This window comes from Colletotrichum scovillei (genome assembly GCF_011075155.1).
Source record: "Colletotrichum scovillei strain TJNH1 chromosome Unknown Contig00011, whole genome shotgun sequence".
Classification (NCBI taxonomy): Eukaryota; Fungi; Ascomycota; class Sordariomycetes; order Glomerellales; family Glomerellaceae; genus Colletotrichum; species Colletotrichum scovillei.
Window position 1 is genome coordinate 363,444 of NW_023336269.1, and position 13,738 is coordinate 377,181.

At 51.7% G+C, this 13,738-nt stretch overlaps 4 protein-coding genes across 4 annotated transcripts; all 4 read right to left on the reverse strand.

The window, feature by feature from the left end:
- Positions 1-376: 376 nt before the first annotated feature.
- HER10_EVM0008665 (uncharacterized protein) lies at positions 377-2,218 on the reverse strand (the record flags this gene model as incomplete). Its single annotated transcript, XM_035478179.1, has 1 exon — positions 377-2,218. The coding sequence occupies one exon, from the start codon at positions 2,216-2,218 to the stop codon at positions 377-379; it is 1,842 nt and encodes a 613-aa protein (XP_035327076.1).
- A 454-nt stretch (positions 2,219-2,672) lies between these two features.
- Positions 2,673-3,406, reverse strand: HER10_EVM0011489 (uncharacterized protein; the record flags this gene model as incomplete). The annotated part of the gene is made up of 3 exons (XM_035480921.1): positions 2,673-2,837; positions 2,895-3,302; positions 3,356-3,406. The coding sequence occupies 3 exons, from the start codon at positions 3,404-3,406 to the stop codon at positions 2,673-2,675; spliced, it is 624 nt and encodes a 207-aa protein (XP_035327313.1).
- Positions 3,407-6,474: 3,068 nt separating this feature from the next.
- Positions 6,475-7,516, reverse strand: HER10_EVM0000094 (metallo-beta-lactamase family protein; the record flags this gene model as incomplete). The annotated part of the gene is made up of 2 exons (XM_035469889.1): positions 6,475-7,095; positions 7,181-7,516. 2 exons carry the CDS (start codon positions 7,514-7,516, stop codon positions 6,475-6,477), a joined length of 957 nt encoding a protein of 318 aa, XP_035326412.1.
- Positions 7,517-9,394: 1,878 nt separating this feature from the next.
- Positions 9,395-13,494, reverse strand: HER10_EVM0007444 (male sterility protein; the record flags this gene model as incomplete). Its single annotated transcript, XM_035476999.1, has 3 exons — positions 12,545-13,494; positions 11,108-12,495; positions 9,395-11,050 (listed from the first exon to the last, which is right to left on the reverse strand). Exons 1-3 carry the CDS (start codon positions 13,374-13,376, stop codon positions 9,395-9,397), a joined length of 3,876 nt encoding a protein of 1,291 aa, XP_035326993.1. The 5' UTR covers positions 13,377-13,494.
- Positions 13,495-13,738: the final 244 nt, after the last annotated feature.

Below are 13,738 nucleotides of genomic sequence, written 5' to 3' on the forward strand. Positions count from 1 at the left end.
CTCGGATGGCTCCAGCTGTGAAAGCTTGTGTTTGGCGAAGTCTTCACCCAAAGTCGTTAGTCGAGAGTTCATGCATCGCGCAAGAGACGAATCGTACTCATCGTATATCCCTCGTCATGAGTGGTTTAGCATTCTCTACAAGTGGCGGAAATGCAGGTCCACGGTTTCTATTTTGCGAGGCACGTTTCTGACATTTGGAAAATTGAGATTCTTCAGCCTGTAGTCTTTGAGATGCTCCTGAGTCAAACCTTTTCGGGAATAGACTCTCATCGATTACCTTCATCCTAATATCTGATGCTCGGCATGAGACGCCCTACTCCATCGACCGAAGTTTTCTCAGAAGCAGGCACCAATCCTTTGACTGCCCCCATCTCAACTACGCTCGTGCCGCGAGCAGTTCGCTCACCACCGCTGAGATCTCGCCATCTATACTTGTCGCCAACCCATCTGCCTCCAAATCCCATGGGACGGCCGTCTCAGGCCCCTTGCCCACCCTCACAAGCTTCACTCTTCCCCCGCCTCTCATGACGAGATCCTCGTTGGGCCATCTCAAGACCCCCGGCGTCGACATCCCTACGCCAAGCTCTAGGATCACTGTCGTCCTTTCCTCACGATGCACCACGTCCCGGCGGAACTGCTTCCATCTCTTCTCCCCATTCTCAAAGGGTTTCTCGTTGAACCAGTGCCCTGCCCTCACGCAGATGTTCATTTTGCCGTTGCAGAACTTGCAAAGGGGCACCTTGCTCGGTTCTGTCAATATTTGAGATACTGGGTCCAAGAACGCCTGCGCATCTGTAACTAAAGGTGCCGATGCCATTGTCGCCTCAGGTCGGCAATTGGCCAGGCACTGGAAAACCGAATACGATCCTTGAGGGGTAGAAAGTCTCTCTGGAGATAACCCGTTGGCGATAAAGAGACCATCGGCGTTAGACGTCCTCACATGCGCGTTTTCCCCAAACCTCTCAAGCCATGAAATGAGCGTTCGGTACATTCCGGATTTTGGCCAAGATGTGACCATCGCCAAGTGTGTGAAGTAGTATCCCCAGCGAACCTGTTCCGTTGGCCAGGAATTGAAGCCAAAGACGCTGTACAGAGTTCGCAGCCCATACTTCAAGAAACCGGGAAAGTTCTTGGCAAACAGGGCCGACGAAGTGTAATCCAGCCCAACGGAAGCAGAGAGACCGGCACCGGCGCTCACAATGACTGCGTCAGCCGCGTCCAGCCACTGCCTGGCCCGGTCCAGCGAGTCGCACTGGATCAGCGGCGGATGATTCGCACTTGCCGGCGGAGTAAAAGTCGGCGCTGCCCGCCCCATCCATGAAGTATGCGGGGGAGAGGCCAGGATCTCCTGGTAGACGGCATGATCTGCGTCCGTGAAGGTGTTGAAGATGATATCGGTGATGGACGTATCCTCGTGGTGCTCGAGCCAATCTGCGACCGCGCTGACCGCCACGGCTGCTGCATCTCGCGCCGGATAGGCAAACAAGCCGGTCGAGATGCCGCATAACGCGACAATCTTCCTGCCATCCGGCGTCGCGGGCAGCGGTTCGACTGCGTCAAGAACGCTGCGATAGCATTGGGCGAGCTGGAGAGTCTCGTTTGTCGTTGGTTTTGAGCCGCGTTGCAGTTGCGGCCCGACTGTATGCACCACATGCTTCGCTGGTAGGCAATACGCGTCTGTGACTATCGCTTCGCCCGGTCCGAGTTCACGGCCTCTTTCGTTCATGACCCGGTAGCACTCGTTCCGTAGCCGGGGGCCGGCAGCAGCGTGAATGACATTGTCTATGCAGCGATGTGGTGGCTGGAAGCACCCGAGGCCCTGGCTGTTTGCGGCATTGGTAATTGCAGTGATGCCGGTGAGAGTCGTGATGTCACCTTGCCAGAGCGTAACTCTAACGCTCTTTTGGTTCGCTCGTTTGAGTGTTATCGTCGGTTGAATAGAACCAGCTAATGTCAGAACACGATGAGACGCCTGCTGCTGTAGGACTGAGTCTATCTCGATCAGAATGTCTTCCGGGAGAGGTGGGTCCGGTGTGCGGACACAGAGTAATTGGTGAAGCAATTGTAGATGTGTAGGGGGCTCCAAATCGTCCAGTTGGTCCTTAATATGACGGAGATGGTGGTGATGATGGCCGTGATCGCAGTCGTCATGATCTGAGTCAGTGCCCGAGTCCGCTTCGTCCAGTAGGTGGATGAGAATTTGCTGTAGAATGTCCATGCTTTGGTGTTGTTGTTGTGAAAGTTCTTCGTTTGCTTGCAGCACCTCTTTTGATGCAACTCCAACCTCCCAGACAAGGGGACACTACTCTCTTGTACAATTTATCTTAGTTCACATGGCGATATCGATTTCAAACATGGCAAAAATCTGTTTGTGAGACTATTCATTTTGGTTCCGATTTTATCTTGCTTTGGTGAGCCGCCGGAAGCAATTTGCATCCGACCCTCGACATCATGAGACCTCTCAGCGGATTCTAGAATACTTTGTGAAGTAATATACTAATCAATTCCACAACTGTGCCGACTATGGCAACAAGCGCGAAATACAGGAAATATGAGTAGATTGGAGAGAAGGTCATATTTTTGTCAAACACACTTGCATTTGCAAGCTGTATCCGTTGATGATATTCGTTAAGTCCATCTGAAAGCCCGTAGTTACATATCCTCCCTCATTATTAGCAATTCTCACCGCGCACTACAACGCTCCACTTCATCTTGTCGAATGCCTGTCCCGAGGATCGCAATACGTTAGGTGAGTTCCTCTTCGCGCAAGTTTGCAAGACCTTCTCAGCCCCCTGTGCAATGCCGTCGAATGTTCTCATGGTCTTTGGATTGTCGTCCTGTAAAAGGTCGTCTCAGCTTTGCGCGGAGAGTGTCATTCTTGATTTCAGACTCACGTCATTACACCACCAGATGGCAGTTTTGAATTCGCAACTCATAAGAGCGCACTTTCCCCGGCCAACCTCGAGTTTAGCCCTTCTGTGCCGGATGCGTTTGAGATCGTTGATGCCTTCTTTTACAACGGGGACTGAGCCCAAGGGGAACTTATGACAGACGACATGCGAAAGATCGAACTTGTTCGGCTCCTCTAAGGCTGAAGAGGTGGTAGTCGAACCCGATTCAGAGCCCAAGACCTGCGCGTACAGAGAGTCGTAGGAGCGAAGATCCGCCAACACCTCCTGGACTGTTCCATTCAGAACGACTTTCTCGGTTCTCGGGCTTATATCATCTTGAAACTCCCATTCTGGGATGATAATCTCATACCCTTCAATAGGGGCCAGGTTGGTAGTTGCTGATCCATAAGCCTAATATCATGTTAGTAATAAATCATGGAGTAGCCCTGCAATCTTGGGCATACCAAAACGGCCAAGGAAGCAACTATGAGAGCTTGTACTTGATGGAAGCGCATTTTGATGGATTCAAGCGATCGAGTGTCGAATGCAAATATGTGAAGTTGAGTCCGAAGGCTGTCAGTCAGTATGTGAATCGTTGTAGATGGAGAGCCTAAGGTAAGCGGGATCAAGTTAAAGTGATCCATTAGAGAACCTTGAGGTCTCAACAGATATGAATGACCGCTTTTATCTGTGGAGCTGAACTTTAACATGAAGATGTGGTTGAAAATACTGAGCAGACATCTTCGCATCCTTCATTGACGCTACCTTAGTGGCTGCTTGAAGCCTTAGAGGTGCCGTCTTCTCGAGTGTCGGCATACCGAAAGGAAAAGTTTCAAGGACACCTTGCACGCTTAAACTAGTACTTTCCTATCTTCACCCCATACCTCAAATATCTCTGTCTCATATGTGTCTAGGTAAATCCGATTGCTTTAAAGGTGAACAGGTTCATATGCTCGAGCGCTGAGTGAATGTGTACTCTTCTTGTTATCTCATGATGCTATGTGCGCTACAATAATGCTACTATTCTTCAAGGACTATGAGGAATGTGCACTTCTCTATCCGCTACACGATAGACATGAAATCACAGTTACGTGACTAAAGTCGAGAAAATATTTTTCTCATTCTTTCTTTTTCTAAAAAGGAAAAGAAAAACTGTTTGTTTATAAATATCATTAAAACTAAAAGATTCAAGAGCATCTTTTCGAGTATCATGAAAACTCCGCTAATGAACAAGAAAGTGCTGCAGATTTCAATTCAAGAATAACAACATTCATTCTAGTTGGGTTCGTTTTGCAATCTTATTATTGAAGTACTCGACTTAGCGATGTCCGAGACTTCGGACCTTGACACGCTCTTGCTGCTCCCGTAGCTAATGACACCATAGGTCATGAGAGTAATGCCTCGTTTACGACCAGCTCACCCAGCAAAGTGCCGCCTTCAAGTCACCCTCTGAGAAGCAGAATACTAATTCTAAATAGACACGAGCTCATAGCCGAGACTGTGAGACATGACTTGGCACCTCCACCATCTCATTGCCAACAGGTTCATGTCATGGCGGCTTGCCTGCGTAGTCATGGGTTCGTGGGCATTTCACCTTATGCAATCACAGATTGATCGGCTACTGCGTGACAGTAGACGCTATTATGAATGATAGGAGGTTTTGATCAGCAGTTGAAGATGCACTGGGACCAAAGCTATCAGGGCGGAGGCGAGGGGATGCTTCATTGTCCTTATCACCTTGCTTCAGTGAGAACCTTTCAGACTTGCATCCGATTCCCTTCAGAAATAGAAAGAATGCGTGATTGTCCTGACTGTAAGGTAGCTCGGTCCTCCCCTCTCGAGCTGCCTCACTTATCATTCTGTTGTCTGGTCGTAATACCGCTATCGCTTTTCTGCCTGTGCAATTGGGATATCCCTCTCGACGAAGAAAGGGATATCTCGCATTTCAATGAGATAATAGGCGCCAATCCGACTGTGAGAGAAAAAGAGGGATGGGGTTCAGCTACCTAGCTCACCGCCATCGTAAGGTAGCATCATGCATCCGAATTCGTTTCTGGCATGGTCGTTCCCTCAGCCGCACAAATTATCGAGAGTCTCAGCTGAGTTGAACCCGCATTAGCACTTGATCTAAAGAGAGGTCATAAATGCATTTAGTTGGCTATTCCACAAGCGGAAACCCCTGTGCGGCATTCTTCATCCACCTATGTGCTGAGAGTATTCAGGTAGCATACAGCCACGGGACAATAGTCCAGACCCTTCTGAAAACGGCATCAATCTCTCGTTTACAGTCAAATGGTTCACAGTTAAATAGTTCGATTGTTTCGAAACACCTGATTCGTCTGGAACCGAACGTCCGTGCCCACCACTCACTAGCAGTTCTAGACTTTTGAAAACCGGCGTTGATGCGGTTATGACTAGGGTTCTTTCAGCTCGCCGCAGCATGTTCTGAGACTTCACAGAAGAGCGTAATTTACGGGGTTCGAAGACTACAGGGTTGCCCAAACACCTTTTAAGGGCGGAGCACGACTTACTTTTGTTCTGAGACCTTCACTTGATCTAATATATCATCTTCTCTATCCGCCCTCATAGTCACTGCAATATCTCCAAGCAGTCAATTTACTTCAAAGGCCATTTTAAGTAACGCTAGCTATGGCTACCAACAACAACGTACACGGGAACGCCATTCCTGCGAATTCCCCCCCTCCCCCGCAAAAATACGTCTCAGCTCTCAGAATTGAGGCGTCTGACGACTCGGATTTCTTCCCGACTGGCACTTGCGTGGACAACAGTGGAGATCTGGGTAGCCCAGATTGTAACAATGGTTTCGGCGGAAAGTATACTTACGTCGTAAAATCTTTTACTACGGATCCATCACGCGCCATCACTGGATTAAGCATTGAGATCAGGGGCGACGACGACCGGGCATGCGGAGGGGACATGGCTCAGGGAGCTGGCGGCGACTACCGATATGTGGTCACGTCGCGAGATTTGACCATGCCTACCAGGATCAGTGAAGTACAGCTATGGAGATCTCCCAACGGCTCTGTTTCCCTCGATGATGCCCGCGCGGCTGGATGGGACGGAATAAGTACAGATATCAATCATAAGAGAAGTGGCGCGTACCTGTATCTTGTTTGGAACAATGTTTGGGCCTGAACGTGGCTCATGTCGAGGACTGGAGTGTTGTAGACTAGGGGTTTTTTCGTCGGTCAACTCGGTTTTCCCCTTGTCAATGTTGATATATTGTTGTGCTTTTCCGGTTTGGAACAGTAGGAGTCGAATGAAACCATTTGAACCTGTTGGGAAGAGGACTATACAACTTGTCTACCTACATATACACATCCTTGTCATCCGGCCTATTTTCAGTCCCGACTACCATCCATTGGCTCATACCCCTACTAGTTCCTCTTTCATGATTAAGATCAGTCATGTAGGAAGGGACCGGGTTGAGACGATTATAAACCTCTTGTTGAAAATTCAGTTGCAGGTCAAAGCTATAATCGTATTCTCAAAACACCTTTTATCCGGTAGAATTAGGGTAAGAACTAGTATTTCTTTAGACGTCGTCCACTTTAACGAACCATCACAAGCGCCATCCATCCAAGACATCCGTATCGTTATACACAGTTAAGTCGAAGTAGTGTATTTGTCTTTGTCCACCTCGGCCAAAGTTCTCCGACGTGATGTTGAGCAAGGTAGCCGAAGTAGTCGAAGACGTCAAGTTTGTCAAGCCAGGGAAAGCAGCCTCCACCATGCTCGAAATTTCCCGCGGGGTGTAAAAGTCGGGGCCCTTGGCTTCGATGTTCTCCTGGAAGAAAGAAACATAATCCCTTGTATGATCGACATCAGCGAGCGCACTGAAGGTAGTGGACACTAGAGCGTGTCCCGGTATGACAAGACTAGGCCTGAGGCCCGTGATGAAGTCGAGGGTCGTGAGCCAAGACTCGGTGAGGGCGGGCGTAAGAAGGTCGGCGAGCCAGGCATGCATCTGGTGGTCGTAGACGACGTCGCCTGCGATTAGTGTCTTGATAGACGGAATCCAGAATGAAGATAGATCAATAGTATCGCCGCCAATGTTCTTGAGTATCTCGATCGGGCACTTTTCGTCGCCTGGAAGGGTGAAGAAGGAGAAGTTGTAGGCAGTCGGAATCGCGGGGACGGGGGCGATAATGCCGGGGCCATAAGCGGCAGACCAGAATTCAGTCTAGAACTCTGTTATTACCATTGCTTCTCAAAACGTCAACAAGAATGCTCACTTTGTTAATAGCCTCGTTCTGGATCCCATGCACCGTCTCTGGCGTGGCGTAGTGCTTGGCCTCGGGGAAGTGCTGAAGGAATGCTTTGCCGCTCAGATAGTGATCGGGGTGATTATGCGTTGTGAAAGCCGCCACAAGAGGCTTGTCAGTTGTGTTCTTAACCCATTGAGCCAGGGTTTCCGCGTCGGCAACTGCAAGAGGCAAGTCAATGATCGCAGCGGCTTGAGAGCCAATGATCAGAGACGACACAACATCCAACGAGAACCCTGGGCTGATATAGCTTTCGACTTTGAGGTCGCAGGCGCATGACGCAGCAGCTTTCCCAAACACTCCTGATAGAGCGACTGCGGTGATGATCTTGTTGAACATGACGGTGTTGCTGCGTTTGGTGATGGTAGAAGAGCCAAAGACTTTGATGAATTTTCCTTGGATGCACTAAATGCTCCCACCTTGGAGATCCGGCGCTCATGAATTTATAAAACATCAAACTACGTTTGCAGAAAATTTCAATCCTTCAATCTGCTTCCGAGTCTTGGCCCAATATCGAGTGACCTTAAGCCGCCTCGGATGTATTATGACTGTGGAAGAGTCGGAGCTATTTTGTTTCCGTTGCCACTTTTTCTGAACACCTTCACTTGTAAGCATCAAACCTGCGGCGGCGGTCACTACCATTCGAAATCAGATTGACCATCGCGTGAGAGAACCCCCAAACCTTCTACAGTTGGAATAAATCTTAGTGATACTTCCTCCACCGGGTTCATGTTGTATGCTTATGATCTCTCATTTTGTAATAGCTGGGACTTCGGATCCATCGGAGATTGCGCACACTTCTCTTTAGAACAGCCTGCGGCTCCATCAGAGAAATTCAGGCTTCTCAAGATAGTTGACAGATATTTCTAGTCATACTTGAGGCTGAGATGATATGGCGATTCCACCTGGACATAAATCTCAATCGCGGAGGCTGCAATTCACTGCCAAATGTGGTGGCCTCAAAATGCCTACAAGATGTTCAGAAGCCAAAGAGCGATATGTGTGAGAGAGAACAACGAATACTTTGAAAGGAGATTGGTACAAGGAGGGGAGAATCGAAGAGAGGGAGGCCCCCAAAACTAGACTATCATCATGGTGATAGGAGGACATGCACGTCTCACGTGTCTAAAAAGCAGCGCGACTTGAGCCTTTGGAACGCGTCTTGGAGAAATTTCTAGTCAAGATTGCGATTAGACTGTTCATTTCCGATGGCCTTTGTGTCTTGTCCCGAAGAGATGGTAGCCGCAAAACTTTGACCCTCTAAGTGCGTTCTGGCCTAGTCCTAGCCGCTGTTCGAGTCAAAGCATTTGGTCATGACACGCCATCATCGACAAAGAACCACAGACCCAATCGTTCCAGAAGTCGGCTCCTTCAACGGCCGTGCCTGAAGGCTCATAACGGCCATCCCCACGACCTCGTATTCCGGCACGAGCAAGGGTAACCACTCCTCATCGTGACCTTCAACCAGCCCGCGCAGGTGTCGTCGCGATGTCAGACATGACACCAATAGAAAAGCTCTCAGGCACAAAGAAAGTATGCTTGGCCGATCTACCGATTCTTCTTCGGCAAATACCCGACATTATGCTCGAAATAGCCTCGCACCTCCCCACGGAGTCCGCCATGTGTCTGGCCCTTACCTGCAAATCTCTTTACGGTCTCCTGTCCCAGACGACTCTTCCAAAACTAAGGACAAGCGACAAGAGACTCAACAACTTCCTCTTCATCATTCTCAAGGACATCAGCAGTCAAGGGCTGTACCTCTGTCATCACTGCACGCAACTCCGACATTGGATCTGCCCCACGGGGATGGGCTGCTCAGATTGCCCCTCCATCGGCAAAGGGCAATTACTTTGGAACACGCCGCATGGGAGATTAAACGAAAAGATTCATTCGTGTATCGGCGCATCAGCATATTTCACATACACCGTCAACGGCTCAGAAGACAGGAACGACAACTCGAGAGTGGTCATGCACCGGGATCGAGGAGGATGGCGATTATGCTGTAGCAAGAAATTAGGTGATGTGCTTACGACTGACTGATTCAACATCATGATTTAAGACAAGGAAGGGGCAATCAGGTGTGACAGAGGGAAATCTGAGGTTATACCAAATTTGTTATTCAAACGCATAAAGAAATTCTCATGACTACATGTACCCTAGCACCTATTATCCTTAACGCCAATAATATGCCCTTATAATGCTTTATCTAGCAATAATTCAGTTCAGTCCAATCTGTTCAAGCAACCACTTGGCCTCTTCAAACACTTCTTCCGGCGTGCCCTCAGCCTCGACGGGGAGGATATCCAACTCCGCGACACCCGCAGCCTCATACACCTCAACCTGCCCCTCGACCATGCTCGCCAGCATGTAGTGACCCTTGCGCTGATTCATCCTTTGCACAAGCGTCTCGGGGCTGGCCTGGAGGTCCAGGAAGACAACCTTGCCGCCCTCCTGCTCAGCAAAGACGCTTCGAAGGGTGTCGCGATACGACTTCCTCAGAGCTGAGCAGCTGACAACGACAGAGTCGTAGCCCAGATCTCCGAGGGCTTCAGATGCTCTCTTGCCAATGCGGCTAAGCCATAGAGACCGATCCTCGTCGGTCAAGGCGACATTGCTACCCATCTTCTCGATTGATGCCTTGGAGTGCAAGGAGTCGCCTTCGATGAAGGGTGCCTTAAGCGAGGAGGCCAGAGAGGTAGCCAGGGTAGACTTTCCGCTGCCGCAAGGGCCCGCAACCATGACGACCGTCTTGGCTGAGCCCTCGTTCTTCTTGACCCAGTGGTTGGCCTTGAAGTATCGGACAAAGTTGTCGACAAGCTTCTGATCCAACACGGGCGCTTGAGCGAGCGCGGGTGAGAGAGAGCAGGCGTTGTCGGTGACGTACGTCTTGGACGGTGAGAACTCGTCCTTGTCGTACTTTGACGCGAAGAAGTCGACGAGCTTGATGGGCGGGTTGGCGGCGGGATCCGGGTTCGAGGCGCGCAGGCGACGGATCCACTCCTTGGGCTCGACCTCTTCGAACTCGAGACCCGCGGCCTTGAGTGCGGGGAGAAGATCGTCGGTCCAGCTGAACATCTTGGGGTTCGCGACGTTGGTGAAGACGCCGTCTGCGTCGGAGAGGGAGATGTCGATGACGCCCTGCGCGACGGTGTCTACGGGTAGCCAGGAGGGTGTCTCTTGGAGCTTGGGCAGAGCGCCGACGGTGATGGCTGTTTGGAGCATGAGGGGGATGGCCTCCGTTGCGTTCCAGACGCCGTGCTGAGTGTCCGCCACGATCTGGCCGATGCGCAGGACGCGGGACTTGATTCCGGCCTTGGTCGCCTTGGCGCAGAGATGCTCGGCGACGACCTTTGACTGGGCGTATCCCATGCCCTGGGCCCATTCGAGATCCGGGACGGACTCGGGGACGGGGATCGTCGTCGCGCGCGCGACGGTGCTGACGGAAGAACAGAAGTTGAACGAGGCAGGGGAAGGTGCTCCGGTCTCGACGTCGCCGGCAGCCTTGCACAGGGCGATGAGGTGGTTGACGCCAGCAATGTTGCCCTTTGCGAAACTCGAGAGGCGCATGTTGAAGTTGACGGACCACGCGGCGTGGATGACGAGGCGGAGATCCTGCTTGACCTGGCGGTACAGGTCGTCGGAGAGACCGAGCTGGGCATCGGCGAGGTCAGTGGACAGCGCAACGAGCTTTCTGCGGGAGGAGGCGGGCAAAGCGTGGTAGAGTCTGCGCTGGATGAGGGAGCTCTTGACGCGGCGGGCTGCGTCGGCGTCGGAGCTGGCGCGGGTAAAGCAATAGATGGTCTTGATGGTCGGGTCGGCGGCAAGCTTGGCGACGATGTGAGCTCCGAGAGAGCCAGTTGCGCCGGTGACGGCCTATGACAAGGTTAGTACAGAGATGCTAGAGACTTGTTGCTTGGGACATCAACTTACGACTGAGGACCTAGGAGCCGACTCGATAGGACCGAAGTTGCCGTACTTGTCAATAAGCTCTTGCATCTCGCTCTCGATGGGAACGTCGGCCTGAACACCCTCTCCAGTACCGAGACTGTAGAGGTAGGCGCTCAACTTGTTGATCGATGGATGGTCGAACACGACAGTCTGGCCGAGCTTGTTGTCGCCAATGTCGACTGTCCTCAGGATATCGGAGCGCATCTGGATAGCCTGCAGGGAATCAAGACCAAGTGAGAAGAAGTCGGTATCGTCATCCAACTGAACCTTCTTGGAGAGTGTCTGGACAAGGCCCTGGCGGATGAAATCTTGCAGCTCGGGGACGCTGAACTTCTTCAAGTCGCCGCTGGCTGCGTCCGCGTTGTCGTAGACCTCGTCAATGTCCTTGGCGTACCGCTTGTAAAAGGCCTGGCGGATGACGCTGCCCTTGTCGGTCCTGGGGTACTCGCAGTCGTAAGGGAGAAGCTTGATCATGTTCTTTGAGACACGGGCATAAGCCTCAACGGACTTGCTCGCGCTCTCAACCACGGGCCAAACAATCTCGAGAATCTCGTCATTGCTCTTGCCAGCCAGCGCCGGAGCTGGAACGATGAGGGCGCCGAGAGACGGGCGACCGACACCGAAGATGACGCACTCGGTGATGTTCTTGTTGGAGCGGATGGTGCCCTCCATGTGGACAGGGTTGAACTTCTCGCCGTTGACAAGCGCAATGGTGTCATCGAGTCTAGCAATGTACTTCCAGGCCTTGGGGATCGTCGGGTGAGGCTCGAACAGATCCTTTGTGCAGTATGATCCATCCTCTTGGTTCGTGGCCACCTTGGCAGGCCAGCCGGGCAGGACGCAGCACTCAAACAGATTCGGGCCGCGAGGAATCCACTTGAGGTACGGCGCGAGCTTCTCGTGCTCGCGAACATAGTTCCAGACCTTATCGTTGGGAGGGCGGAAGGACGTCATCAGCTGACCGACCTCAGTCGCGCCATAGTGGCCGACGAGGTTGACGCCGTTGTTGACGAGGGTGTCGCCGAGGTCGTCGGGGCAAGCGGAACCGCCGTACATGACGATCTTGAGCTGGCGGAGCAGGTCCATGCCCTCGTCTGTCTCTGCGAGGAGCTTGAGCGCGTAGGGCACGCCGTAGAAGATTTCGAAGTTGTGCTTGCGCATGATGCTTGTGAGGTGCTCTCTGGTTAACGGGAGATCCGCGTTGTACAGGTGGATGGGCTTTCCGCAGTAGATGGCGCGGTACAGATTGCAGATGCCGTGGTTGTGGTATAGAGGTAGTGTGATGAAGGCCTTCATGTTCATGCTGCTGGAGTAGTTGTGAATGGCCGACTTTTGCGTCTGGTAAATGGGCTTGGGCAAGCCAGTCGAGCCTATGAAGGTCAGGCATGCTCAACAGCGGATAGGTAGATTCCAACTTACCACTAGAGTGAATGATGTAGATCAGGTTGTTAGTCTCAACTGAGAGATCACGACCATAATCCAGACGGGTATCAGCGTGGACTTCGATAGGGAAGTCAAATGTTGACTGGCCGGCAATCTCAAAGACATCAAGATGAGGCAGAGTCTGCTTGGCTCCCTCGGCCGTTTCGAGGTATCTCTTGTCAGCCAGCAGGAACTTGGCACCTGTAACGTTGATGAGAGACTCAATGGCCTCCTGTGAGATTCTTGTTGACAAGAATAGCGTCGTGTGCCCAAGCTTGGTCAAGGCCAGCATGGTGACGAGGTAGTCAAAGTTGGAAGGCCCGAGGACAGCCACTGTTGTAGGCTTCTCATCTGAGTTGAGGCGGCTAGGGATGCGCTGCTCGTAGAACTTTGCAACACGGTAGGCAAAGACGTCAAGCTGCCTCATGGTGTAGTCGACATATGTGATGCCCGATGAAGGGTAAGACACAATGACTTGGTCGGGATTCGACCGGGCGCGCCGGCGGACCAGCTCGTCCACAGTCTTGAGAGTAGAATCGTCATTGTCCAAGTCCTGCACGGTGGCAGAGTCAATGATTGGATTTGCGTCCAAGCTGGAGCTCGGAAGCGCCGCGCTTGTGGGACCGTATACTGAGGGGGGACTCATGGTGGATGATGTTGCGGGTGGTTCATCCAAAGTCGACGATGAGTGTTCTCCGGATTGTTGATGATGATGATGATGAATCGATGACCACCCTGCTTTTGAGGTTGTGGATGACTTGATGAGTGGTTCATGTGCCACCCTTTTGAGAGATGGAGAACGGCTCCGCGGCCCAGGCAAGACCGTCATTATTCCGACGCCGGTGATGTGAATTCCTCAACATCCGCCATGCTGATACCCTGCCTGACGCCTATCCGAGTGGACCACGCTTGTGGCGATCGAGCCGGGACAGAAACCTGGAGGAGGGTCTCCGTTGGTGGGGGAGGCATGAATCCGTTTCCCCGCTCATTACTGGGGTTAGGTGACGGATTTTGAGGGCTCCGCCGACGGGTTTGGACGGATTCAACAAGGGTGTGGCTAGCTCCAAGGAAAAGAATCCGCCAGTCTGAACCACAACTGCGGACTTGATGGTAATGGAGTCTTTGGGGAGCCACAAGTCTTGCTCGCGGTGACAATGGCAGAGTGGCTGAAAGCAATTTATTATCTACTTG